Source organism: Passer domesticus, chromosome 3, assembly GCF_036417665.1.
Source record: "Passer domesticus isolate bPasDom1 chromosome 3, bPasDom1.hap1, whole genome shotgun sequence".
Classification (NCBI taxonomy): domain Eukaryota; kingdom Metazoa; phylum Chordata; class Aves; order Passeriformes; family Passeridae; genus Passer; species Passer domesticus.
Window position 1 is genome coordinate 121518684 of NC_087476.1, and position 24709 is coordinate 121543392.

The 24709-nt window shown below is 48.5% G+C and overlaps 2 protein-coding genes across 2 annotated transcripts; both read right to left on the reverse strand.

The window, feature by feature from the left end:
- Positions 1 to 1141: 1141 nt before the first annotated feature.
- On the reverse strand, positions 1142 to 7144 carry CCT4 (chaperonin containing TCP1 subunit 4). The gene is made up of 14 exons (XM_064415664.1): positions 6928 to 7144; positions 6427 to 6479; positions 6097 to 6186; positions 5426 to 5534; positions 4752 to 4894; positions 4364 to 4485; positions 4143 to 4275; positions 3666 to 3805; positions 3383 to 3479; positions 2975 to 3085; positions 2592 to 2722; positions 2263 to 2497; positions 1630 to 1743; positions 1142 to 1354 (listed from the first exon to the last, which is right to left on the reverse strand). Exons 1-14 carry the CDS (start codon positions 7043 to 7045, stop codon positions 1337 to 1339), a joined length of 1614 nt encoding a protein of 537 aa, XP_064271734.1. The 5' UTR covers positions 7046 to 7144; the 3' UTR covers positions 1142 to 1336.
- A 7754-nt stretch (positions 7145 to 14898) lies between these two features.
- Positions 14899 to 23926, reverse strand: LRRN4 (leucine rich repeat neuronal 4). The gene is made up of 5 exons (XM_064415667.1): positions 23768 to 23926; positions 21608 to 22324; positions 20224 to 20428; positions 19001 to 19138; positions 14899 to 17899 (listed from the first exon to the last, which is right to left on the reverse strand). Exons 2-5 carry the CDS (start codon positions 22284 to 22286, stop codon positions 16138 to 16140), a joined length of 2784 nt encoding a protein of 927 aa, XP_064271737.1. The 5' UTR covers positions 22287 to 22324; positions 23768 to 23926; the 3' UTR covers positions 14899 to 16137.
- Positions 23927 to 24709: the final 783 nt, after the last annotated feature.

Genomic DNA, 24709 nt, shown 5'->3' on the forward strand with positions numbered 1-24709 from the left:
GAGAAGCAGGAGCATTCTGTCCTAGGAATATTCTATCCTAAACCAGGATAAACAGGAATATTCTGTCCTAGGAATATTCTATCCTAAACCAGAAGAACCAAGAGCATTCTGTCCTAGGAATATTCTACCCAAAACCAGGAGAAGCAGGAGCATTCTCTCCTAAGAATGTTCTATCCTAAACCAGGAACATTCTGCCCTAGGACTATTCTATCCTCTATCAGGACAAGCAGGAACATTCTTCCTCTACAAAGAGGAATTAATGCTGGATGGACCTGTTTAATGTAGTGAAATTACAAATACTTTTTGTGATGGAATCACACACTTGCTGTAATTCTTGTCAAGAATTGTAATGCTGTGATAATGGGGGATGAAAGCTTTAATCATAGTACCTAAACTAAGATCATTGTTGGATGTGACTGTGTGGGGTAAGGCACTATTTGTAACTTTAAACAGACAATGAATAATTAATGCAGAGCATTAATACCTAAATTGATTGTTTAATTTATTAATTAGTAGTTGAGTTATTCTAGTTGTTCTACTTGGCAAGTCACAACAGCAGATCAACAGCATGGTGGAAATTCACTCAAAAGCTCCAGCCAATCATGAATGGAAATGATAGAAGAAATGGAACACTCTCCTTTAAACATTAAGAGGAATCAGGTTGTTTCAATATAGCAATAATGGAGATGAAAGGGTTAATTCAATGTCAGGCTAAGAATTAGAAGTTGGAAAGCTAATTTGCATTATTATAGAACAGTGTACTTTTAACTTCCCAGCCAGCTTTGGGAAAGGCAATTATTCTGGAGGCAGGGGAGGGAACCATGTGAAGAACACCCTCTGCAGGGCTCTGGCTCATGCGATGGCAGCAGAATCACTGCAGAGCCCAGGAGAGCAAGGAGGGGAGGTGCTCCCACTGCAAAGATCCTCCTCGGGGCAGCACTGAGGGCAGAACCACCACGGCCTTAGGGAAAGCTTTGGGAGAGGCAGCTCTAAGCTAGCTAGGTGTTACTCTGCAAGGGTGTTTTTAGAATATATCACAAGACATGATCTCTCACCTTAAACGTTTCAGCCCTAAAGAGGAGCAGAGAAAAGCAAATGTAACCAAATGTAACAAACTCCAACAAAATGACACAGCAAAGAGTCAGGTAGACTACTGTGTGTTTATTGACAGAACAGCATTTTCTTTCTGAAAACCAACTGTTACTTAAGTTAAACCTGATCAAAGTACATCAGTCTTGGAGTTTAAGCCAATTCACACAGGTGCTTTTGGTGAGGAGTCCACACTCCAGCTGCAGGGCAGGAGCTCGAGACCATGGTCCCCACTTCTCTGCTCAGCTTATCCTCGAGTGTTCACCTGCAGGGAGGACACACAGTCAGGCAGAAGAAAGCACAGGATACATCACAATTCCTCCTATGATAATGATCCTGGCCTTTTAGGGACTCTAATTCCTTGCCTTATGGTGCAGTATTTGTAACTCATTAGCTGCAGTTATTAAAAGGCTGAATGGTCTTAACCAGCACACAAACAGAATACACAGTAACTGCATTTTGAAGCCCAGCAGGTGAATGACAACGTGCTGGTGCTTGTGGAGGAAGGATAACCCAAGCCATGATGCCAGCACCACTCACCACATCATCAATCTTGAGAATGCTGCGCACGGTTTCTGTGGCCAGGGTCAGTGCACTCAAAGACACCAGCAGGGGCTGCACCACCAGCTCCTCCAGGATGTTGGAAATGCCACCCTAGGGGAACAAGGAGCCTTCACTTTGTGCAAGACACACTACAGTCACATTTAGCACTTTTTCTTTTAGCAGAATCCTGAGGGCAATCAACTCCTGGACTGTCACAGGGCTTTCACCTGCAACAGGGGCATTACAGCACACATCTTCTCTCCCCAAGTACTTGACACATCTAGTCAAAATTAGCCAACAACAAAGATCAACAGTGCCAGCTGAGAAAAAGCTGTGGTGCTACTCCCAAATTATGACACCTTCCACTGCAGATCCTACTGATGGCTCATTCTAAATGGATCTTTTGTTGTAGCTGAAACGCTTTTGTGGAGACATGAGATGATTCCTGTTGTGTGTATAAAGCATTTAGTATCTGCTATTATCAATGCTCAGGGTGAGCTCCTGAGAGAACAAGCTGTAATTTCCCTCTGCTAATTTCAGGGAGGCTACCACCTTGCTCTCTCCCTAGTCCAGCCCTTAGGAGGTTAAGCATTTCCCTGGTAACACCCAGCTATTCCAACCCCTCCTTACCTTCCTGACGTTAATGCCAGCTGTCTTCTCTCCTTGGGCATGTCTGTTTCGGAGCTCTGTCACCGTGGAGATGGGGTTGAGCCCCGCGTTCTCAGCCAGGGTGGAGGGAATGACCTCGAGGGCATCCCCGTAGGCACGGACGCAGTAGGAGTCCATCCCCTTCAGCGTCCGCGCGTACTCGTTCAGCCGCAGCGCCAGCTCGATCTCCGGGGCTCCACCACCAGCAATCAAAGCCCTGGGGCACAGGGATGCCCATCAAACCTCACCTCACACCAGAGCACACACAAGCAGGCTTTGGCAGTTACTAACTAACCCGACTGAGACCTTACCTTTTCTTCACTAAGCACCTTATGACACACAGGGCATCGTGAATGGAGCGCTCAGCTTCCTCCAGCACCAGTTTGTTGGATCCGCGGACCACGATGCTCACGGTTTTCCCAGGGTTTGTGCAGCCTGTAATCTAAAACATAAAACCAGATACTGACACTGGGGGAGAAGTAAAAACTTGGGACTAAAAGACACTGCCATTGGCACTTTCAAATTCTGTAACAGCACTGATGTCTGGCCAAGCAACACCACTGCACCACCGAAGTCAGTGGCTCCTCAGGTGCTTAAATGTAATAAATTCCACAGTGAAAAACATCAAAGCCACCAGTTCTTAAAGTAACAGACAGATGTTAAGTAGTTATTAAACATTTTGTCCCTCACTCACCTTTATTAGTTTCCCAGAACCGTTCAAGTTGACCTCCTCTGCCAGCTCAGCAGAGCCCAGCATGTCAGGGGTGAACTGGTCAATGTGAGCCACAGGCTTAGTTCCAATTGTCTGAAAAAATAATGGCAAAAAAAATTAATCCAGAGGCTGACTGCAGAGTCAGCAAGTACACTGCATGTTGTTTTTCTGCACGTGACAGTAAAAAGCAGAAGGGACTGTAGCTTTTACATCTGTCCTGAATCCTTCTACAGAAGTGTGGCTGCTCAGCAGAGCAGAAATGATTTTTAGAGCAATGTCTGCTCTTGCATTATAGTCAAAACATGAAACTTGTGAAAATGTCACAATTAACTGGCCTAGTTTTGGGGTATACTTTAAAACACTGCTGCTCACTCATATGACCCACCTTACCTTACATATAAACTCAATGTCCTCTCTTTCAATGTCTTTAACCACCATGATCTTAACTTTGTTCAGAAAATGGAGCGCCAGGTCACTGAGAGCATCCCTGAAAATGAGAGGGAAGGAGTCAGGTCCCAGGGCTCAAATTCTTCAGAGTACAAAGTAAGGATACCATCAAACTCAAAACACAGACAGTGCTGCTGCTTTCTAAAGGCACAGCCACATTACTCTGCCAAGTGTGTTTGGCTTCAGTTTTCCACACAATTCCAACGGTGCCTGGGCATTAAGGTACCTCAGGATGGACTTCTGAATGAGCAGCACATTGCAGCCAGCCTTCTTGATCCGCTTCACCAGGTTCAGGATGTAGGCTCTCTCCTCACGCAGCACTCTGTCCATTTGAGCATAATCAGAAACAACGATCTGGTTGTCCATCTGTTTCAAATTAAAAAAGAGAAAAGCAGGTGTCAAAATGCGCCATATTCTTTAATGGAACGTGCTGTAATGCTAAACAAATAAACATAACAGTAAAATATTACTAGAGACAGTTCAGGTAACACTGAATTTAAGTTTAAGCAATTTTTAACGTAATTTAAACACAATTTATAATTTAAACAATTTTTTTATACCAACTGTAATTTTTTAGGACCCGCCAGTCCTTCACTGTGGCATAGAGTTGACACCACAGCATCTTAAAAAAACATTTGTTATTCCATTTGCTTGTCCCAAGTCCTAGAGAATGAGGATTTGCTCTAGCCACAGTCTGACTTACATCTGTCTTTGGAGCAGACAAGCAGAACTGAATGAGGCCAATTTTGGCTTTTTCCACTCTGGTTACGCCGGTGTTTGCCACCTTCTGAGTCAGGACGAGTCCCTCGACCAGTTCACAGTCATCAATTGTGCCCCTGGAAACAAACACAACCCATGACTGCAGCACCCTGGGAAACTGAGGTCACAGAGACAAAATCTGTCTAATTACAAGTTGTTTCTTACCCCAACTTCTTAACAATTTTAATATCTCTGAGGTCCACACTATTGGCTGTAGTTGGGTCAATCACCTTCATCACTGCATCCACACTCATTGGAGACAGTAAACTGGAATACTGACACACAACCTAAGGGATTCAACAGCACAGAAACCATGGTGAGAGCCTTCACACTGATCAACAGCAGTTTCACAACATTGTTTCAATATTTGATGCCAGAATTTTGAAGCAAAGATGTCTTAAGGAATCTCCTACATGGCTGCTCCATGGCATGGACAGAGCAGCAATTCTGGGGGGAAACCCACACCTAGGGATGTACAGAAAATGGAACTGCTCTGCCTTAGACCTGACATCTGCAGGGCCTGGCTGGGCTGGAGCTGCCAGTGCAGCTGTACCTTGGAGTTGAGGGAGGTGGTGGCACTGTTCAGCAGGGTCTCCCTGTCGCTGAGCTCCACGGGCTGGGCCATGTTGGTCAGCACCTCGATCCCTTTATCCAGAGCCTTCTGGAACGACTCCGAAATGATGGTGGGGTGAATTCCTGTCAGAGCACAAAACATGCCTGTTGGACACTCCAGCCTTTCAAACACAGGTCTTTCTGCTTTTCTTCACCAGCTCTTTCCATTTTAGAACTCAAGGTGCTCAGAATAAACCAAAGGCATTTCAGCAGAATGCTCTTCACCAGTGCATGACCTCCCTTATCATTTCCTGCTGCTAAACCTGAGAGAAAAGCTGCAACATTCCAAGTGCTTTGTCCTCACAGACAAGTCCTGCACATTCCCCTGCAATCCCTGACATCCCACAAACACTTTTATCAATTTCCCTTGGCATTCCTAAAGCTGCTGCTGTTCAGCTGATGCCTGAGGAGGCTGACACCAATTAAATTTCAGATTTTCAAAACTGCTTTCTCACAGTCCTGCACAAAACTCCCCAATTTCCCTGGAGTGTGGGATACACCCTTTATCCTTCCTTTATCACAGCTACTTTAAGCTCCATCCCAAAAAAATGGCAAAAAAAAGGGCAAAATGACTGCAGCACCTGCAGTCCCTGCGTGTGAAATGAATTCCTTTACCTTTCTGAAGGAGTCTGGAACAGGCATCCAAGAGAGCTCCAGCAATGACCACAACAGAGGTCGTGCCATCCCCAGCTTCAATGTCTTGTGCTTTTGACAGCTCTACCAACTAAGGGAGAGATTATGGCAAAAAATAAATATACAGAGAGCTGCTCACCCATACCCAGACCCTTCTTTGGCCAAAATACAGCCAGGGTACAGCAAGTCACTTCCAGAAGCAGAGCTTTTTTCCCCAAATTTAAAGCTGAACACATCCATCCAGCAGGTTTAGCTTTTCCTTCCCTGGAGAGAGTCACAGCAAGCTCATCTCCAACCACAACCAAATCCATGAACACTGAACACCTCAAAGGACCACCTGGTCATGCCTTCACTCATTCCCTTCTGTCCTCATGGTTTGGGACATGAGTTCTTCCTTCTCAAACGACACATGAAGGTTTGGGCTACATCTTCTTAAAATTCTTTCTCAAAATTTCATTTTCCTTATGTTTTAAAACATGTCCAGAGAGACTGTGCATAAGGCACATGGGTAATAAATAATGGTTTGTAAGTCTTAAGCACATGGCACAACCAAAATTAATGCTCCTGCAGCACAAGGCACAAAACCTCCTGCTCTGTCCCTATCCTGGGTAATGCTGCTCAAGTCCTCACAACATGGAAAAGCAAGCACTCACCATTTTGGCTGCAGGGTGCAGGACCTGCATTTGTTTCAGGATGGTGGCACCATCGTTAGTGATTGTCACATCTCCCTTGGCATCCTGAATCTGGGAAGAAAGGGCAGGAACACAGCTCTGATCAGCAGCTGCCAGCCTCCCCTTTGAGACTCAAAATATTCTTAAACATCGTTTTCAAAACCAAGATGTCCATTCAGTTCCCACTTTCCCTTAAACACCTGGAACATGGGAAAGAATCGAGACAAAAGGAGGCGTCCTCTAAAGGAAATGCTGAATTTACAGTGCCTCCAGTAAGCTTAATATGCTGAGAATTTAAAACACAAAGCTTACCATTTTATCCATTCCCTTTGGTCCAAGGCTCGTTCTAATTGCATCGGCAACAGCTGGGAAGAGAAGAAAACGATTCCAAGCTGATTTCAAGAACTGCAAACACTCCATCATCCAAACGCCTTTTCTAAAGAGAAAATTCCTGCCTCTTTTAAGTTCCCAGGCAGGCTAAAGGATCCCAGCGAGCGGAACGATGGGATCCTTTAACTATCCTAAAACACGGCACTCTCAGGCCTGATTTCCACATTTTTTCTTTTTTTCGCCATTATTATCTGACCGCCAGACGCAGCCATTTTAGCTCAGGGCAATCACAAAGGAACAGAACGCAGCGCGGCCGGGGCTCGTGTCAGCGCCCGGCGCCCATCCCGGGCAGCTCCCAGGCAGGGCACGGCGGAACTCCCGCTCGCAGCCCGGGCACCCATCGCCCCCCGCCCGCACCGCGCCCCACGCGGGCCCGGCGCGGCTCCCCCGGCCCCGGGGCGCCTCCCCCCGCGGCCGCCGCACCTTTGCCGGCGGCGATGTTGCTGAAGCGGATCTGGGCGGGCTTGTCGCGGTCCTGGTAGGCGCCCTTGGCCCGGCCGCTGGCCGCGGCGGGGGCTCTGCCAGCCGCGCTCTCGGGCATGGCGGCGCCGGGCGGGACGGCGGCGGAGCGGGCCCGAGGCTTCCAGAACGGGGCCTTCCGCCGCGCGGCACGCCGGGCTGCCCAACGCGCGCCTGCGCGCCGCCCCACGGCCCGGAGAACCGCCCCCTTCCACCCGGCTGACGGCGAACGCCGAGGACGCCTATAGAGGAGCGGCGCGCCCGCTGGGGGGGCTTTGGGGAGGTTTTCCCGCCGGGCTTGTCTCGCGCTGCACTCGTGGCCGCTAGGGGGCGCCAGGGCGTGGCCGGGTCCCGCCCTCAGCCCTGAGGGAGGGATGGAGCGGGACGGGAATGCCGCCCTCAGCCCTGAGGGAGGGATGGAGCGGGACGAGAATGCCGCCCTCAGCCCTGAGGGAGGGATGGATCGGGACGGGAGTGCCGCCCTCAGCCCTGAGGGAGGGATGGAGCGGGACGGGAGTGCCGCCCTCAGCCCTGAGGGAGGGATGGATCGGGACGGGAATGCCGCCCTCAGCCCTGAGGGAGGGATGGAGCGGGACGGGAATGCCGCCCTCAGCCCTGAGGGAGGGATGGAGCGGGACGGGAATGCCGCCCTCAGCCCTGAGGGAGGGATGGAGCGGGACGGGAGTGCCGCCCTCAGCCCTGAGGGAGGGATGGAGCGGGACGGGAGTGCCGCCCTCAGCCCTGAGGGAGGGATGGAGCGGGACGGGAATGCCGCCCTCAGCCCTGAGGGGGGGATGGAGCGGGACGGGAATGCCGCCCTCAGCCCTGAGGGAGGGATGGAGCGGGACGGGAGTGCCGCCCTCAGCCCTGAGGGAGCCGGGAGCTGAGGGAGGGATGGAGCGGGACGGGAATGCGCCCTCAGCCCTGAGGGAGGGATGGAGCGGGACGGGAATACCGCCCTCAGCCCTGAGGGAGGGATGGAGCGGGACGGGACGGGAATGCCGCCCTCAGCCCTGAGGGAGGGATGGAGCGGGACGGGAATGCCGCCCTCAGCCCTGAGGGAGGGATGGAGCGGGACGGGAATGCCGCCCTCAGCCCTGAGGGAGGGATGGAGCGGGACGGGAATGCCGCCCTCAGCCCTGAGGGAGCCGGGAGCTGAGCGAGGGGTGGAGCGGGATGGAGCTCACAGCCCTGGGAATGCCGCCATCCTCCCTCAAGGAGCCGGGAGCTGAGGGATGGAGCTCACAGCCCTGGGAATGCCGCCATCCTCCCTCAAGGAGCCGGGAGCTGAGGGATGGAGCTCACAGCCCAAGGGATCCCGCTGTCACCCCTGCGGGAGCCGGGAGCCGAGGGAGGGGTGGTTTGGCTCATCGCCCGGCAGCCCCAGCCTTTCCCTTTTATAAATCTCGGTGCGGCACCTTGCAGCTTTTTCCTCCCAAGCTCAGGACCTGCTGTGCCATGCCACCTGTCCTGGGCAGGATTTGAAGATCTGTTTTTTACAGAACCCGTTGCCAAAAAAGGGGTTTAAGCAGCAGTTTTGTCGCAGGTGAGCTTAGACAGGATTGACTTGCAGGAAAAGAACAGATACAAAGTATGTTTTTTGTAACAGCCTGAAGTTCCCATGTATCTGAGAGGCTCAGCTTGTATCACCATGGTAGAGCAGTAGCCTTTATCCTCACTAAAAATAAGGTTAGATTTGAAAAATAGCTTATACCTATTAGGATGAGCTTAACCACTGTATTGCTATAAGAAGCTCCTGTTTTTTTTCTCTTTTTTATTTTATATTTCTGAATAGCTATTTATTTTCTTCACCCTTAACAGAATATAAATGCAATGTAGTTTAGATGCAAAGCACATACTCAAACCCACAAAGTGAATTCTTCCTGCATTGTGTTCACAGTAAAACACAGCAGCTCAAAAGAGAGCTCTGACTGAAAGGAAAATGCCCACATAATTCCTAAACCCTATAATTTTTATGGCATATCTCTGGCTGGGTGTGAAAAGCCAGGGTTAAAAGTGCTCCTGTGTAAAGGAAATGATCCAAGGAATGTTCCCCTGCACCAGCAAGGTGTAAGAAACAGGTGGAGAATGGGAGCTCTTGAGCTTGTTTTCCATTGTCCAGCACCTGCACTTCTATCAGGAGCTCCTTGCAAGTGAAACACATCCTCATGGTGAGCAGCTTTCCATGCCTGCCACAGCTTTGCATGGTGAGACATCCAAACCCAGCATCTGGGCAGCTGTCAAAATGGAGAAACAGGGAAAACGTGACTCTATCGTCTTTCAACCATTTTAGCAGTTGTTTTTTATTTTATTCCTTTGCTGGATTTATGCACCTTTGAAACAGATGACTGAGAAGGGGGTTTGGAAGTGGATGATCTTTGCCTTTTTTTATTCAATTTTCAGCAGGCAGAGAGGAAACCTGTTTTTTTATAAAGGTAGAGAAATGCACACCTAGGTCATATACAGGGAAAAGTAATAGTCTGGATATATCTGGATTTATATCACCTCTAAAATGATCCAAACACACCCGAAGTGACCAAAATCACTGTGAACTCTGACCCTGCTCTTCCATTACACCGAGCAAGGATGGCAGCAGTACCAAATCCTGGATATTTAGCACTAATGCAACGTTACAGCTGGATAATGGGATGTTACACCTGGACAATAAAGAGCCAAGCTTTTAAAGGAGCTGTTGGGGAAAGTTTGGGTTGTGGTTGGTCACCTCCTTGTTACCTCAGGTTAGGGATCATCTAGGGTTTGTTGTGGTGTCCCAGGAAGTTCCTGGTTTCTCCTGGGTGTGTGTAGTCAGTGGCATGGCTACATCTTTGTGTGGATTTGGGTGGTGGCAGATGTCATTTCTCTGCTGCTCAGCTGGGCTTTGGGTTTGGTTTTGCCTCAGCAGGCCACAAAGGCCCTGAGAGGAAAACAGAGGGATGGTGTGCTGCCAGCAGCAGTTGCCACGTGCTGCTCCGTGGTGCCCTAGGCTGGGAGCAAGGATGTTCCAGGATTTGGAAGGAACTTTGGAAGGTTGGAGCTGGTGCTGTCCCAGCCACCCAGTTACACACGGCTCTGTGCTTGGCAAAAGCAGCTCCTGCAGGGCTGGGACTCCCTGGAGCCAGTGTGCTCCCTGCTGGGTGGAGCCTGGGGTTTGGGTGGGTGTGTAGCAAGCTGCCGAGCTAAGTTTAGACTGCTGTGGTCAGTGGGTGCCTTACTAAAAATTTTGGTCTGGCTGGGTTCCTTCCCTGGGGCTGGGCTCAGGGCGGATGAAAGGGTTCATCAGCCCTCAGGGAGATCCTGGATTACACTGGGTTTAGGAGGAGTGGTCAGGCTGATTTAAGGGGGTGTGTTACCCACTTTTGTCATCCTCATCTGCCTCGTTCTGTGTCCAGTGTGAACTCCCTGGCCATGGTTGGGTTTTATCCGAGGCCCTTGCAGGTGGCACCAGCTGGGGACTGACCCAGAGCAGGCTCTGTGGTTTAGGATTTGCCATGTCAGGGTGGAGGCTGAGCTTCAGCCAGGGCACCCAAGGACCAGATGTGTCATTAGGTCACGTTAAAGCCAGCACTCCCTGAAGCCTTTTGGATTTGTCTTAACAGCTGTGTTTAGACTTGGAGTTACCTGCACTTTATATTGTTCTCCTTACCCTCTTATCATAACTTCTGACCTTTTCCAGCATCTCCAAGAAGCAATGAGAGAATACAAATCCCACAATAAGCACCCCAACACAAGATCCTGAGGTTGTAATGGAGTTTTTTAGCTTAGTTCTTGGGGAAAAAAAAAGAAAAAAAGTTTGTGTGCTTAGTACTCTGTTCTTCAAATAGAACCTGGACCTAATTTTGACTACAGAAACTGCATTTTCTGACTTTGTGTGAATAGGCAGCTTCACAAAGAAGAGACACTTTTAGTTAGAGCTGCACTGAGGACAGAGCTCAGTGCTCTGGGATGTTTGTTGCTGACACAATGTCCCTGAAATGGAGGTTAATCTTCCAGGGGGTCTTTTTTGCTTCTCCCTGGAGATAACTCACTGAGAATCCTCGAGGCAGCAGTGATGACAGCAGGAGGAGTTATTGCCACAAGCAGGGTGACATCATTTCACCCCATGGCCTTAGATAAGTTAAGTACTATTCCTTAATCAGGCTCTGATAAGAGTGAGTAGCTTATAAACATTGAAAAAATGCAATACTCAAGTCTTCCCAGCATGAAGTTTTTTGCACAAGTAAATTTTGGTTTTTCAGAGAAGAAGAAAGTCTTTACCTAGAGAATATTTTTTTCTTCTTCTATCTTGAGTTTGATGCCAGAAATTTTGGCTCGTGGTGCCTGAGGCTGAGCCCTGCAGGAGCTGCCAGTCCTGCCTGCATGGGATGGCTGCATGGCTACTTCTACCTCCTGGAGAAGACAATGCATGAGGATTCTGGATTTTATGGATTTTCTTGGATTCTTTTACTTGATTTCTTCTGGTTTTCTTTGTTTCCTTCCTGCTCTGGAATATGTATGGGGAAGAGATTTTGTCCTTTTCATCCTACTCCCTCCATTTCTTGTTAATATTTTCTGAGGGTTTTTTCTCCCTTATGTTCCTTTTAAAAAATCTAATTTGACACCCATAGATGAAAAGGCTGCTCACACAGTTTTTTCAGTGGGGGATATAGGAAAAATGAGGACACACACAGTGTGGGGCTGTGTCAGGAAATGCATGCAGTGCCATACAAGTATGACCTTATTACATGTACTTGTAGGTAACTCAGCACAGGAGGGTGAGGGTTCTGCAGCAGCACAAAACACAGGGCTGCCCTGTGCTTTGATCACTCCATCAATAGTGATTTTGTTCTGCTAAGACATCAGTGTAAACATTGCTATGTATTTTTCCTCTAAGTGCAATGATTGTGATCTGATCTCTATTTCTAAATCTACAACAGTTTAAAAAAAAATTTACTGCACTTGTAGACTGATTTTCCAGTTTTTCCAGTAGTTCTCTCCTTGCTCTTACCAAAAAAAAAAAAAAAAAAATCATCAGTGGCAACCTGGCAGAGAAGTTCCTGGTCATAGGGCTACAAAAGGGATGAGAGGCAGGGACAGACAAACTGCTGAATAAGTTTGTGGGACTGGGACTGTTGCTGCTGTTAATTCTCAGCACTGCTTTCCCTTGCCACAGGAGTAGGTGAGGACACACAGGAGCACACGGGTACTGTAAGGCAGTGACCCTTGGTGTGCAGCTCCTTGGTGAAAGAATGAGTATTCCCTTGTGGGAATGCCTGGGGAGATGATTCCCCCCTCTCCCTCTAGATGCCAGCAGAGCTCTAGCCCTGCTGCGAGGCACTGCCTCCTGGGTGTGTTTCAGAAGAACGGTGTTAATTTGTAATGCTGCTTGATTGCTTTTTAGAGAGGTTGGGATTAACGGATTGTCTGTTCAGAAAAAACTCTGCATCCTTTGGAGAGCTGATGAAAAGAAAAAGCACCGGAGTTTAAACATGTTTTTTTATGAATCTGTTTCTGCAAATACGAAACATGTTCTCACCTGTGATGTATCTCTCTGTGTTTCACAGGTAAAGAACAAATCAGAGGCTTCTGGCAAGCAACATCCTGAGCCCTCAGAGGCATCCTTGTTTGTAACTCCACACAAACCTGTTGTTCCAGGGATCCCTGGGGAGGAGCATGGCTGTTCCTGGGCCGTGCTTGCTGATGGAGCATCATGGCTGAACTTGTGCATCCTTCCAGGACGAGGCTGACGGAGCCTGGGATGTGGTGTGAGCTCCCTCCTTGGGCTGTGTCACCTCCCAGCTGGCCCATTTAATGCCTGTCACCCCTCTGGCCTGGGACAACTGGAAAGTGGGATCCCTTCTGGTCCTGATATGGATCAGGCTGAAGCACCTGGTCCTGCTGCTCTGGGCCTTCCCACATGCCTGCTTACAGGCTCTCAGGGACTGCTTCTCTAATGGCATTTGTCGCACCAAAAGCAAGGTGTCCCTCCCTGCTCCCTCACAGCCAGCAAGAGTTCTGGCCCTTAAAGAGCCTTTTTTTCCTGTGTGGAGTGCATCAGCTCCAGTTCCCACTGTTTCTGCTGGGAAAGACTGTGAGACTCAGTGACTGATTTGCAAGTGCTGTTAGAGATGGAGCATCATGCACTTCTGCTGTGACACAGGACAGTTGGGGACAGTTGGCTGTTGTGGACTCTCTTTGCTTGGACTTGGTTTTTGGAAAGAAGACTACACAAGTGAATGGAGAGAGATCTTGATAAGACTTTTCTGACAAAGAAAAGACACAGAAAAAGCTACACAAGCTGTTCAAAAACTATTTCGATGCTCTCTGCACTTGCCCCAAGTGATCTTCCTCTCAGAGAAACAGAACAAGTGGAACTGCGCAACAGTAAGTGAAGTTTTAGTTATATTTTTTATATATTGGCTTTTGATAGCTATTAAAAATTGTTTCAGAGATGTTTGGGTATTCCAGTCACGCTGCCAAAGGTTGATGTCTTGAAGCTGGAGGTACAAACAGGATTTGTTGTTGGGTGCAATCAGGAAAAGGGGGAGGAACGAGCGGGCGGAGCAAAGCTGGGAACTCCCTAACACGGCTTTATCGGGAGTTTCCGAGCAGCCCCCGGGTTGTTTTGCTCCCCTCACTGCCTCAGTCCCGAGCTGCTCTCTGAGAGCTCCCTCCACTCTAACTAAACAAAGAGCTCAGTTGGTCATCACTAAAACGAGTCCTGGTGAAAATACAAAGTGGTAGTAGCAAAAAAATAAAAATAAAAATCTGCATTTGAAGAACTGATACTTCTCACAGGTGTTGATAAATACAAATCCCATGTTTTAACCCTGCTGTTACATCTCATACATTCCCCCTTCCACTTGTGGAAGGGTTGAGTTAGTGGGCAAGAGAGAGGCACTGCCCCTGGCTGGAGCATCTGTGCTTCAGGATGGTTCATCAGCTCGGATGGAATGGGGCTGTTTAAGTTGGAACCAGTGTGGATTGTGGGAGCAGGGCTTGTATATTTGTGTGGCTCCCAGAAAGGGCCCTTAAAAGAATGGGAGGGTCTGATGTGTTCCCTTGGCTGTGAAATTCAGGAGGGGCTGGCTGGAGGAATCAATTGTGCTGAACTTCCTAGTTTATCAGTGATTATGAGCTGCAGTGTGCTACAGGGTAGTGAGACATGTCCTCCCAATACCTCACTTTAAATTATGTCCTCTTGCTTTGGACTAACTCATATTTCAGTTGAAGCAATCTTTATTTTTCGGTTGCAGTATCTTTTTTTCCTGCCCTTCTCTGGAGCTAATCTTCGAGACAATATGAATTGCTATTCACAAATCTCTTATTTTGCTTTGTTTCTGGTAAAACCAAACATCCCTGCCAAGGTCTCCTAGAGCTATGCTGCATAAACACAAGGGGATGGATGATCTCTGCCCCAGCTTGGGATAATGAGTCCTTTGGCTCACTGGCTGACTTCAAATGACAATCACATGTACCTGTTCACTAAATCCCTGAGAAAACACAGGAAAAGCCAGGCCAGAAATAAGTATAAAAACCTAGGTTCAAACAGAGAAAACTCTTAACTACCAGAATGTGAAAATAAGAGATTTTCAAAGTGAGAGGTCACACCATCCTGTCTTCTTCATTTGCATTTCACTTCTATTACGAGTTTGAGTCATGGCGCTCAGCCAAACTTGGGACACACATGGCAGGAATCTGTCTGTCCAGTGATGGGGTCATTCCCAGTGCAGTCCTGGGGAGAGGACACATTCCCAGGAAAGGACTGCAAGTGGTGACAAGGAGCAAGCCTCCTTCTGCCACATACAAAATGAAAGCTCCTGGGACATCAGAGAACACAAACCTAACATGATAAAAACATTTCTTTACTACATGTTGAACGTTCATTCCAAAACAACAAATGGAGTTAATTTTTCAGGCTAAACATTGTCGATGGTAAAGACAACACCAAGACCCATGTCTTTAATAAAAAACCAGAATGTAGCTCTGTGGCTTTTATTTCAGTAATACTGAAAGCATTAAAAACCCCTAGAGAATGGAACAGAGACTCTTTCACACACTACAGCACCTTCCCCTCAGAGTTCAGGGGGTTTTATGCACTGTGTCTGTACTGCAGCAGGAACAGGCAGCTCCTGGAACTGAAGCCTATGGGGAAACATCACATTGGGACACCTCTTTGGATTCCAATGGCAAGCTCAAAGTTGGGATTGTCAGCATTTCTTACTATTATTGTACAGAAATTGGCACCCAAGAGTTCACTTGAAAGGTGTCTGCGGAACTGTCTGCTAGTGCAGGGGATTTGGGTTTTTCAGGCCTCAGCAGCACATGCATTAAATTGCTTCATTACTTGGCTTTTTGCCTCTGTATGAGGTAAATCATCAGCTGCTAAATCTGTAGATGGGACAGAACATCCTCTCTGCTTAAAATCCACTGGGAATCAAATGTTAACGTGCTCCCCTCCCGCTTCTGTGTGTCACTGCTGCACTGCAACCCCCCACTGCCTGTGAGCTTGTTTTGGGGAAGCACTTGGGAGGCTCACTTGTGGACAGCCTCATAAAAAGTCAGAACAAACAATTACCCCTGCCCTAAGGATCCTGCACAATCTGTGACTATAATTAAATTTCATGTTTCTTTTCCCTGAACTGAAGTTAGGTTGATCATCTGCATCCACTGCATTTACTTAGAGGAGTTAGATCTGCACAGCACCTTGTCACTGAGCCCACTCACTCCTTTCAGCTGTACTCTATGGATAATACCTTTAAAAAATGGAACCCCCAGCTTTGCTCTGTGAATAAAAGCAGAGTACATCTTGCTAAGCTTAATGCACCTTGGATTGCAGCTCTCATCTGACTGTGATCATGGGAGGTACTGGAGGCAGACAGCTGGCCAGGCAGCCTCTCACTGTGTGAAATTTATGCTACTCTATTTGTAGGTGATTACAAAAACAGCTTTTCAAGGTTAGTGTCCAGGCTTGCTGCTGCTTAGCACAGGAACAGGAGTCCAAAGACTTTTTCTGGTTGACTACCTTCATTATTAGTTTTTCTCCTTTTTTTTTGTGGTTTTCTCTCCCTTAGAAACGTCAGGGTTATGGAATCTGATGGTTCATAGTTTTGCTGAAGGACACTTTCAGAGTGTCACAAAAACACACCAAGGTGATGGAGATAGTGAACTTTGAATGCGTCGAACAATCACCCAGAGCTAATTAGTGGTTTGTAGTTTTAAGGGATAATCAAATGCCGGGTTCTTGTAGGAGACTAAGTGTGTGCCATACTGCTCACTCTGAGGCTTTTTACATGCCTTACACAGACATACAGACAAAACAATTGTGGTAATGAGAAAGAGTCCACTTGCTGCAGACAGACCAGCAAAAACATACTTGTAGCTGGGCTTTGTTGTAAAGCTGGTGCACGAATTACCTGGAATTTCCTGGCCTGTTGTCTGGCTTGACCCTGCTTTGTTGGAGGCAGTCACACAGATATGGTAAGTGGTGAATGGCAGCAGGTTGTACAGAGTGTACTGCCTGGCCGTGGGGTAGATGTTGTCCATGACAAACTGCCTGTCCTCGTTGTCTTGGGCACGAAGCATCAGCTCATAGCTGTGAACAACTGAGTATGGGGCACACCAGCGTATCTGTGCAGAGCTGTCAGTGATTTCAATCACCTCTCTGAGCCTGGGTGGGTCTGGAATCTCATCTTCCCTCGATGTGCCAGGGCATGAACACTGGGATATGTTCTGGAGTTCCCTGCACGGCTTCTGCAGGTGCCTGCAGGGATTGTAGTCACAGGCGACCTGGGCCGTTTGCACCGGGGCTCCCTCCTTCGGGTGTTCTTCGTAGTCGTAGTCATCCGTGTAGTGTGGTGATGGTGTGCTGGGCGCAGGCTCTGAGTGGGCACTGCTCCTTGTGGAGCCCAGCTGGGGGGGGCTCGTTTTGGGGGCACCTTCCCTGGCATGGGTGGCAACGGAGTGAGTGTGGTGGTTGGTGGTGTGGGGGACTCCTGTTCCTCTGGTGGAATAATCACTGGTGGTCTGGTTTAATGGCCCTTCCCGGGGCAAAGTTGTGCTGGTTGTTCTGAGCCCTCTCTGTAGCTGTTCTGTTCCAGTTGGACTTGTGGAGCTGTGGTCTGGGGACTGAGCAAAGAGCTCTTGGAGAAAAACTGGGAAGGAGGTTACAGATGCCAAGGAAGGGGGACTGCTTGTGGATTCAGTAACTGCCTCTTTCTCATGGGAGGAACTGTTGGCATTTGTTAGGATGGGCTCCGTTGGGTTGGATGCTGCCGTGCTCCTTGCATCCCTGTGGATCAGGGAGCTGGTATAGGTGTCTTTGGTTAGCATTGAGTTGGATGTTGCTGTGCTCCTTGCATCCCTGTGGATCAGGGAGCTGGTATAGGTGTCTTTGGTTAGCATTGAGTTGGATGTTGCTGTGCTCCTTGCATCCCTCTGGATTAGGGAGCTGGTATAGGTGTCTTTGGTTAGCATTGAGTTGGATGTTGCTGTGCTCATCACATCCCTGTGGATTAGGGAGCTGGTATAGGTTTCTTTAGTTGGCATTGAGTTGGATGTTGCTGTGCTCATCACATCCCTGTGGATCAGGGAGCTGGTATAGGTGTCTTTGGTTAGCATTGAGTTGGATGTTGCCGTGCTCATCACATCCCTCTGGATTAGGGAGCTGGTATAGGTGTCTTTGGTTAGCGTTGGCTTGGATGATGCAGTGCTCCTTGCATCCCTCTGGATTAGGGAGCTGGTGTGAGTCACATCTGTGGTCAGCAGAGCTGAGTCTGTTGCTACAGCAGAGGCATCGTCACTGGTGAAGTTGAAAGCACCACGATCGGGAAGGGCTGTGTTTGAGTCTGGCTGTGTAATGTTGCTCTCTGACTGGCATTTATCATAGAGCTCCAGCAGTGAAAAAGATGTCGAAGGTCTGCCTGGATCTTCCTGGGTTGTGCAAAAAGTCTCCCAAGCCCTGCAGAGGGAAAACAGAATCGTCAAGATCCAGAAGAACTTTACAAGTTTATGTAGGCTGCCTGGATTGGAATTGGTGACCTGGTGTCAAAACCATCTTTATGTTAGTGAGAATGTGAAACCTAGACCAGAGCTAGATTGCCTTAACAGTCCAGGCAGCTTTCCACAGCACTGACTGTGGAGTTTAGCTTTTAGTTTGGGCTCTTTAGATTTGTAAGGTGCAGGGATATCTTATGCCCGAGGGGAAGTGTCCTTTGATACAACAATGGCTGTGAACTTAAACAAAGGGCATCGGGATTCAGCTTGTCTCGAAGGGTCAGACTTGACTGCAGCAGTAACAGGGGAACACATGCAGCCAGCTGTAACAGGATTCCCCGGCTTCTTAATCCATCTGCTTTAGGCAGCTGGAGGTGGGCTGACCCGGGACTTCTAAATGACTAAGATCGAATTCTTTATTTACTCAAGACACTGAAATTCTGGTAAAGAATGCAACTGCTAAACCAATCCCGATGAAAAACTGTGTAATTTCAACAATCTACTTCCCTGCTCTCTGAGAGATTTAATGACAAATCTTCTTGGTGGCCTTTGAAAAGAAAGAGAGACCATTTATATGCAAATATTTCCTTTAACTGCAGCTTACTGTAATTAGTTTGTAAAACTGTAGGGGAGCATGACAACAATAGGTGAGAAATGGTGCTATTTGCGAGGGGGTTTGTCGACTGCCGGTGGTGATGTAAGCTTTGCAAGTTGCAGGGTGAGGAGAAAATAATTTGTTAAAGATCTTTCAAAGTTTCCCAGTTGCTGTTCCTGGCGCTGGCACATCAAGACAGCTCATTTTCTATCTTCAGCTAATATGGAAATATGTGAAATATGGTCCAAAACAGTAAGAAAATATTCTCACCTTAAAGCAGAATCTACAGCTAATAACACTTTGTGCTTTGTCCCTGAAAGGGACATTATTTTGCACTTCTACCTCTTGTAGAAGGGAAGAACACACAATGAATTTGAATAACTCAGTGAATGGTGGTGAATGTCTGGTCCCCAGACAAGTTGCACACTGAAGTGTCTGAAGAGCATGGTTTCATCTCTTGAGCTCACTTACTTTTGCAGAACGACTTTCTCGGGCTTGGACAGCAGCCAGGAGAGCTGGCAGCTGCACAGCAGAGGATTCCCGTACAAGCTGATGGTGATGCCATGCGATGAACTGGTGTTCCAAGGATTAAAGGAACTCAGGTTACAGCTACAAGAAGACAAACGCAATAATTAAAAAACGCTGAGCTACCTTCCAACGACTGGAGTGTGCTTAGTGTCCCTTACCCGTAGTGTGTGTAAGGCACAAAGCAATATTCCCAGATCCTGTGGCAGTAAACAGTTATTAAACCCACCATCCTGCACTCTGCATGCTCAGAGGATGCTCTCTTCTTTCTAGGACTTGAATTCCTTAAAGTTTGGGCATGATTTTTAGCACTTTGAACTGGTATTTCTGCAAGTGTTGGAAAGTGCTGTGTATATTCAGCAGGGCAATCAAGGGGGATGGAATCCATAGGATTTTTGCTTTGTATGGGTTTGTTTTCCTGAAACTGGTTTCTAGGCACAGCCAGTGCTCTAGTGTTTGTTTTCTGATATGCTTATATCTGAGTCGCTATTATAAAAATGTTTCAAAGTGCTCTCCAGATTTTTTCCTTTATGCTGACTGCTCTGTGTGCACTTCACCTGCTCTTATTTTGATAAATCAGTTTCAGACTTTTGTCCCTCTTAGTATTTCAGGTATGTGACATACCAAGAGGTGCTACCCCTAGAATGAGGACTAAAACATTGCTTTTACTAATGATGAACAAGGAACTATATTAAACTCTCACACTAAAAGTGGAAAGGACAGGATTTTTGTCTGCTTCAGAGATGCAGGTTTTGGGGAACTGTCAGCACTGATCCCTGCAGAGCAGGGAACCCTCAGAGACCTGCTTCTCCTCAGGTGGATATTGCCCTTGGAAGCCTGGTCTTGATCACAAGCTGGGTTCAGTGGATCTGTGCTGATCTAAACAGCGCTGGGTGAATTCATCCATGGGACAGGGAGATAAGGCAGAGGAGTGGGAACACAATGGATGCAACCTCAGGCAAACAATTAATTGTGCTATGAGCCCCTTGCTGCCTCTTTGGGCTGTATCAGCTCTATCAGGCCAGGTCACAGATTTTACATAGCAAGGACAGCAAGACCACACCTCCTTCCTAAATCAGATAAGAAACTGTTCAATTCAGCTCCCAGGCACCACAGGCTGTGAGGCAAAGACAGCATTATGTGAGGAAGGACAAAAAAAACCAACTCACTTCTCAAATGAGAGATGGCTCAGATGAGGAGCACTGTCAAACATCTCTGTCTGCACAAACCCCAGGGAATGTGAGTCCTGACAGTGCAGCTCTTGGAGACCAGGCAGAGACTTGAAAAAGTTGCTGTCGAGGCTTCTTAACCGTGGCATGTTTGTCAGGTGAAGTGAACTGAGGTTGGCCAAATCTCTGGCCCACTCTGGTTGAACTGAAACAGAAAAATATTTACACCCATTACCTGAAAGATCCCGTGGATTTCTGCCTAGAAAAAGGGTTTGAATTCATAGATATAAAGTATCTTCTTTATGTTATAGATATAAAGTATACCTTCTGCATTTATTCTCTTTGGGAAGGGAATAGAACAAAAGTCAATACATCAGCATGTAAACACTCATGCAGCTGCATTTTTGTAATAGTCCCCGCAGGTCAGGCTGTCAGAGGGCAGGGGAAAAGAGGGGAAAAGAGGACAACAAAGCTGATAAGAGATATGGAGTAGATTTCTTGTTGGGTGAGATTAAATGAACAAGGATTTCTCTGCTCAGGAAAGTGGTCTACAAGGTCCTGACTGGCGCAAGAAAGGCAAATCACTTCTTTCTCCTAGCACAGGAAAAAGAGCCAAGAGGCATGAAACTGAAAGAATAGGACTTGTACAAAAAGGGCCTTTCTGTCCCATGACTCAATAGGGTAACTCACTACCACAAGACGGATTAGGCAAATTTATGGAGGAAATTTGGTGGTGCAGCTGTTTAATGTGAGTTGAACTGAAGTCTCCAGCTTGAGGAGGCCCTGGCCCTGCCCCAGGCTGAGAGCAGCTGGGAAGGCATCTCACATCTGTGTGTCCCAGCACCTCAGGTATAAACTGAGGCTGGCAGGGGAGGCCGGCAAGAGGGAAACAGCCTCCTGTGCATCGCTCGGGGCAGGGATTGTCTCCTCCCTCAGTATTCGGCCGGCCGGGGATGGCACAAAAAGCCTCTCTCTGTGCTACTTCAGTGCAGCTCTAAAAGCTGAGTGTAGCTGTGGGGACAAAGAAAGATTTCAACAGTCTGTCTGGAAAGAGAAACTAATTTCCTCCTGTGCTTCCCAAAACTAATCCCGGGGCTGACAGGGAGATGACTGTCAGTAGCAGACAGTGGGATTAGGATGGAGGTGGGTGACTACACTGGGACCACACGTCCTGTCTCATGGTGTTTGGTCTCTGCCCTTCCTCTGGGAGGCTGCTTTTCGTGAGAGTGCCTTGCACGCCTGGACCAGCTGTTTGCAGCTTTCAGTGTGGGGTGTTCCCCTGCACTCCAGGCTCAGCCAGCATGGCAGCCATCATCCCAGCAAGGCATCTGCTCCCCGGGTCTGACCAAGCCCTGTCTTTACAGTGGGAAATGCAGAAACTTACTTTTCTCAAAAAAGGTCCCGCTCAGATCAAGCACATTGATGGAGCTTCCAGGCCTGTCCATGGCCTCGTTGGGATCTGTGCTGATGGCAAAAGCAGAGTCCCTAATTCCTCTGCTGTCATCCTGCCCGAGCAGCGTTGCAGAGAGGTTCAGGACATGCAGCTGAGGGTAGCAGGAAAAAGCCAGGGGCTGGATTTCAATCAGGGGATTTCCAGCCAAGGACAGCCACCTGAGGTTAGGCAGGGCAGAGCCGTGGCAGGATGGCACAGATGACAGCTTATTAAAGCTCAGGTCCAGCTTGAGGAGACTGCTGAGGGCTGCAGATCCCCACCTCACTGACCAGAGGTGGTTGTGCCTCAGCGAGAGCACACGCAGCTGTGGGAGGTTCGCTATCTCTGTGCCATTCACCTCTTCCAAGAGGTTGTTGCTGAGATCCAGGGTCTGCAGGGCCTCCGGGAGGCAGACTGGGAAAGCTGTCAGGCTGCTGTTGGTCAGCTGCAGGGTGATCCAGGTCCTGTTCCTCTGATCCTCACAGGACATGCTGGTGAGATTAACATTCTCCCAAGAGTCCTCCTGAGCCAGCTGGAAAAAGGTGGTGACATCCCTGGATGCTGCTCTGCTCACCGGGCCATGTGCTGTGGTCCCCAGCAGCAGAGGGAGGATGAGCAAGGGTGACAACATCCTTCTCAGAGGTGCTCGTAGTTTGCAAGATCTGTTTCCTTTGTGTATCAGGGAGGGGAAAACAAAACAACATTTAGAGCTAAAATAAAATCCCTCCAGTCATCTAAAAACTATTTAAAAGATGAACAGTTTATAAGCCCTTTCCTATTATTTCCAGATAGTGATAAGTGATAATTAATAGCTTTTCTGTAATTAAGCCTAAGCAAACATGAGTCCTTGGGGACAGAAGTATCATGCAGTCTTAGACTAAGTGTGCCTACAGTCGTTCATGCAGCAAGCATGAACCAAGTTGTGTCCCACACCAGGACCCTCAGGGCCAGCAGGTTGTCCTGCAGTGTCCAGTTTGGCCAGCCCAGTGGGAAGAGTTTTCCAAACAACCGGGTCCAGGGTACCTGTGGCAGGGGACTGTTTTCTGTGAGGTTGTGTAAAGCAAATTAAGAGATCCGAGGACAGAGGGGAGTTGCCAAACTTTACAGCTCAGGACCCCAAACTGGACGGAGTTGTGTTGGAATGGGCAGGGGAAAGTGCCTTTCCTAGGAAAGATTTTCCTTTCCTTAGCAGGAGCTGGAACAGAAAAACCAGGGACTTGTGTGGCCTCCAGGGCAATTCTGTCCCATTCTGAGGACAGTCCCAGTGGGGACTGCACAGGGGGTTTGGGGCTCCTGAGCAGCTGGCAGTGCCCCCCAGCCTGTGTGCCAGGCACAGGGGCTGGGCCCTGCTGCACATGAGAGCCACAGACAGGCTCTGCACGGCCCAGCCGCTGGGAAAGGATGCACTGAAAATGCAGCTCCCGAACCACATTTCAGTGGAAGTGGTCAGAAAGAAACTGAGTATGCTCCTGGATCGGGGCCCCAAAGGCCTGAGAGCCAAGAAACATGTTATTTAGTGCTACAGCTCCGCCGTGCTCCCTCCTCCTCCCGCCCCTGCTCTGGTCTTTGTAAAAAAAAAGTCCTCAGTGACTTATGCGAAGTCCGCACAGGTAAGGTGTGTCAGAGGAAAGGATTAACCCCAGCCCCAAACTCGTGCTTTTCTTGTTGAGCTGTCTTTTGTGCTTCCCAGCAACAAAATTATGATTCCTCGCCCAGAAATATATGACAGTGTAGGGTGGTAAAGGAAGCCCCACGTCTTATGGAATATCTCAGACTTATTCCAAAGTTTAATTGCTCCTTGCTCTTCCCTGAATGACGCCAGGTCTTGCCCAGACCGTTATCCTTTGCTGCCACCCCAGGTTTGAAGTAGGGACCAGCAAAATAGTACACACCGGAGCACCAAAATAATGTGTTGTGTTTGCCTGTGTCCTGTTCGTCAGGCGGAACCGTGCAAGATCCGAGCAGCCCCAGGGCTTCCCTGTCACCGGAGCCGCTGGATCTCCCGCTCCGCAGCACATTGGCAGGGAGAGGATGGGAAGAATTGGGCTGCTGTATTCCAATCTTAGATTTAATCTTAATCTTTGCCTCTAAACCGCATCCGCTTGCACGTACCTGTCCAAAAGTGCCGGTGCCTCGTGCCTGCGCTCGGAGCGGCTCCGACTGCTCGGCCTTGATTTTATACGCTCGGGGTGACTCAGCCGGCGTGTGCTGCCTCTCTGTTCCCAGCTTTCCCTGCTCCCGGCTCTGCCCACAAGCTCAGGCGAGGTTTGTTCCAGGCTCGCTCCCCCGCGTGCAGCTTTGAGAGGGGGCGGCTCCGGGCAGCTTTCCCCGCTCCTTGGCCCTAGCAGGAGGTGGGTGGGAGGGCTCTTATTTCCCAACACTCGGGCAGGGCTGCTCCTGTCTGTCTTTGTCTAAGCAGAGGGGGGTAAGGGGAAAAGATCAGTGTCAATAGTCCCGACTCTCACGTCTTCCACCAACGGGGGGAGGGAGAGGAATTGTTGTTCTCCTTTGTTGGCAGGTCAGGATGATGTAAAGCTGAGGCTCTGCCTCCTGACATGAGCTTTGGTCTCTCTTTAGGCGCCAATGAGGGGCTTCAAGTGTTTAAATTTCTAAGACTCTTGCTCTTGAGGAGTAAATCCTGCGAAAGTTCACGCAGGACAAATTACTTTTTTAAGGAGGCCCTTAGGATATGTCAGAAGTGAAACTCTCACCTGCTCCTCTCGCAGAGAGGAATTCTCTCTGCCGATGGAGAGGGCAGGGCGTAGGGCATCTCACTGCCCGTGCGACGGCCTTTGGGAGGCCTCTGCTGGCCCCGCTGTGCGTGGGCTGTGTTCTCCGTTTGCATCTGTGTACCACATGGCTTGGGACAGTTCCCTTCCTGCTACTTCTCTCATCATTGCTGGATAAGTAAAACTGACAACATAAACCATCTCCCACTGAGGGACCTGCCCCGAGCTGGGTTTTTCAGCATTCCCACAATTCAAACAGTAATTAGGTCGAGAGCAGAGAATAAAGTCAGGGAAACAGAAAGGGATGAGTTGATGGAGATTGTTC

What these genes read in the sequence shown, in the direction of transcription:
- LRRN4 (XM_064415667.1), bottom strand. Translation starts at nt 22,286, where the DNA reads ATGTTGTCACCCTTGCTCATCCTCCCTCTGCTGCTGGGGACCACAGCA. An exon ending in AGCCATCTCTCATTTGAGAA is followed by an intron (nt 19,139 to 20,223) that starts GTGAGTTGGTTT and finishes GTCTTCTTGTAG; the next exon opens with CTGTAACCTGAGTTCCTTTA. An exon ending in GAGAAAGTCGTTCTGCAAAA is followed by an intron (nt 17,900 to 19,000) that starts GTAAGTGAGCTC and finishes TTCCCTCTGCAG; the next exon opens with GGCTTGGGAGACTTTTTGCA.
- CCT4 (XM_064415664.1), bottom strand. Translation starts at nt 7,045, where the DNA reads ATGCCCGAGAGCGCGGCTGGCAGAGCCCCCGCCGCGGCCAGCGGCCGG. An exon ending in AAAATTGTTAAGAAGTTGGG is followed by an intron (nt 4,276 to 4,363) that starts GTAAGAAACAAC and finishes GTTTGTTTCCAG; the next exon opens with GGGCACAATTGATGACTGTG. An exon ending in TGTCTGCTCCAAAGACAGAT is followed by an intron (nt 3,806 to 4,142) that starts GTAAGTCAGACT and finishes AATTTGAAACAG; the next exon opens with ATGGACAACCAGATCGTTGT.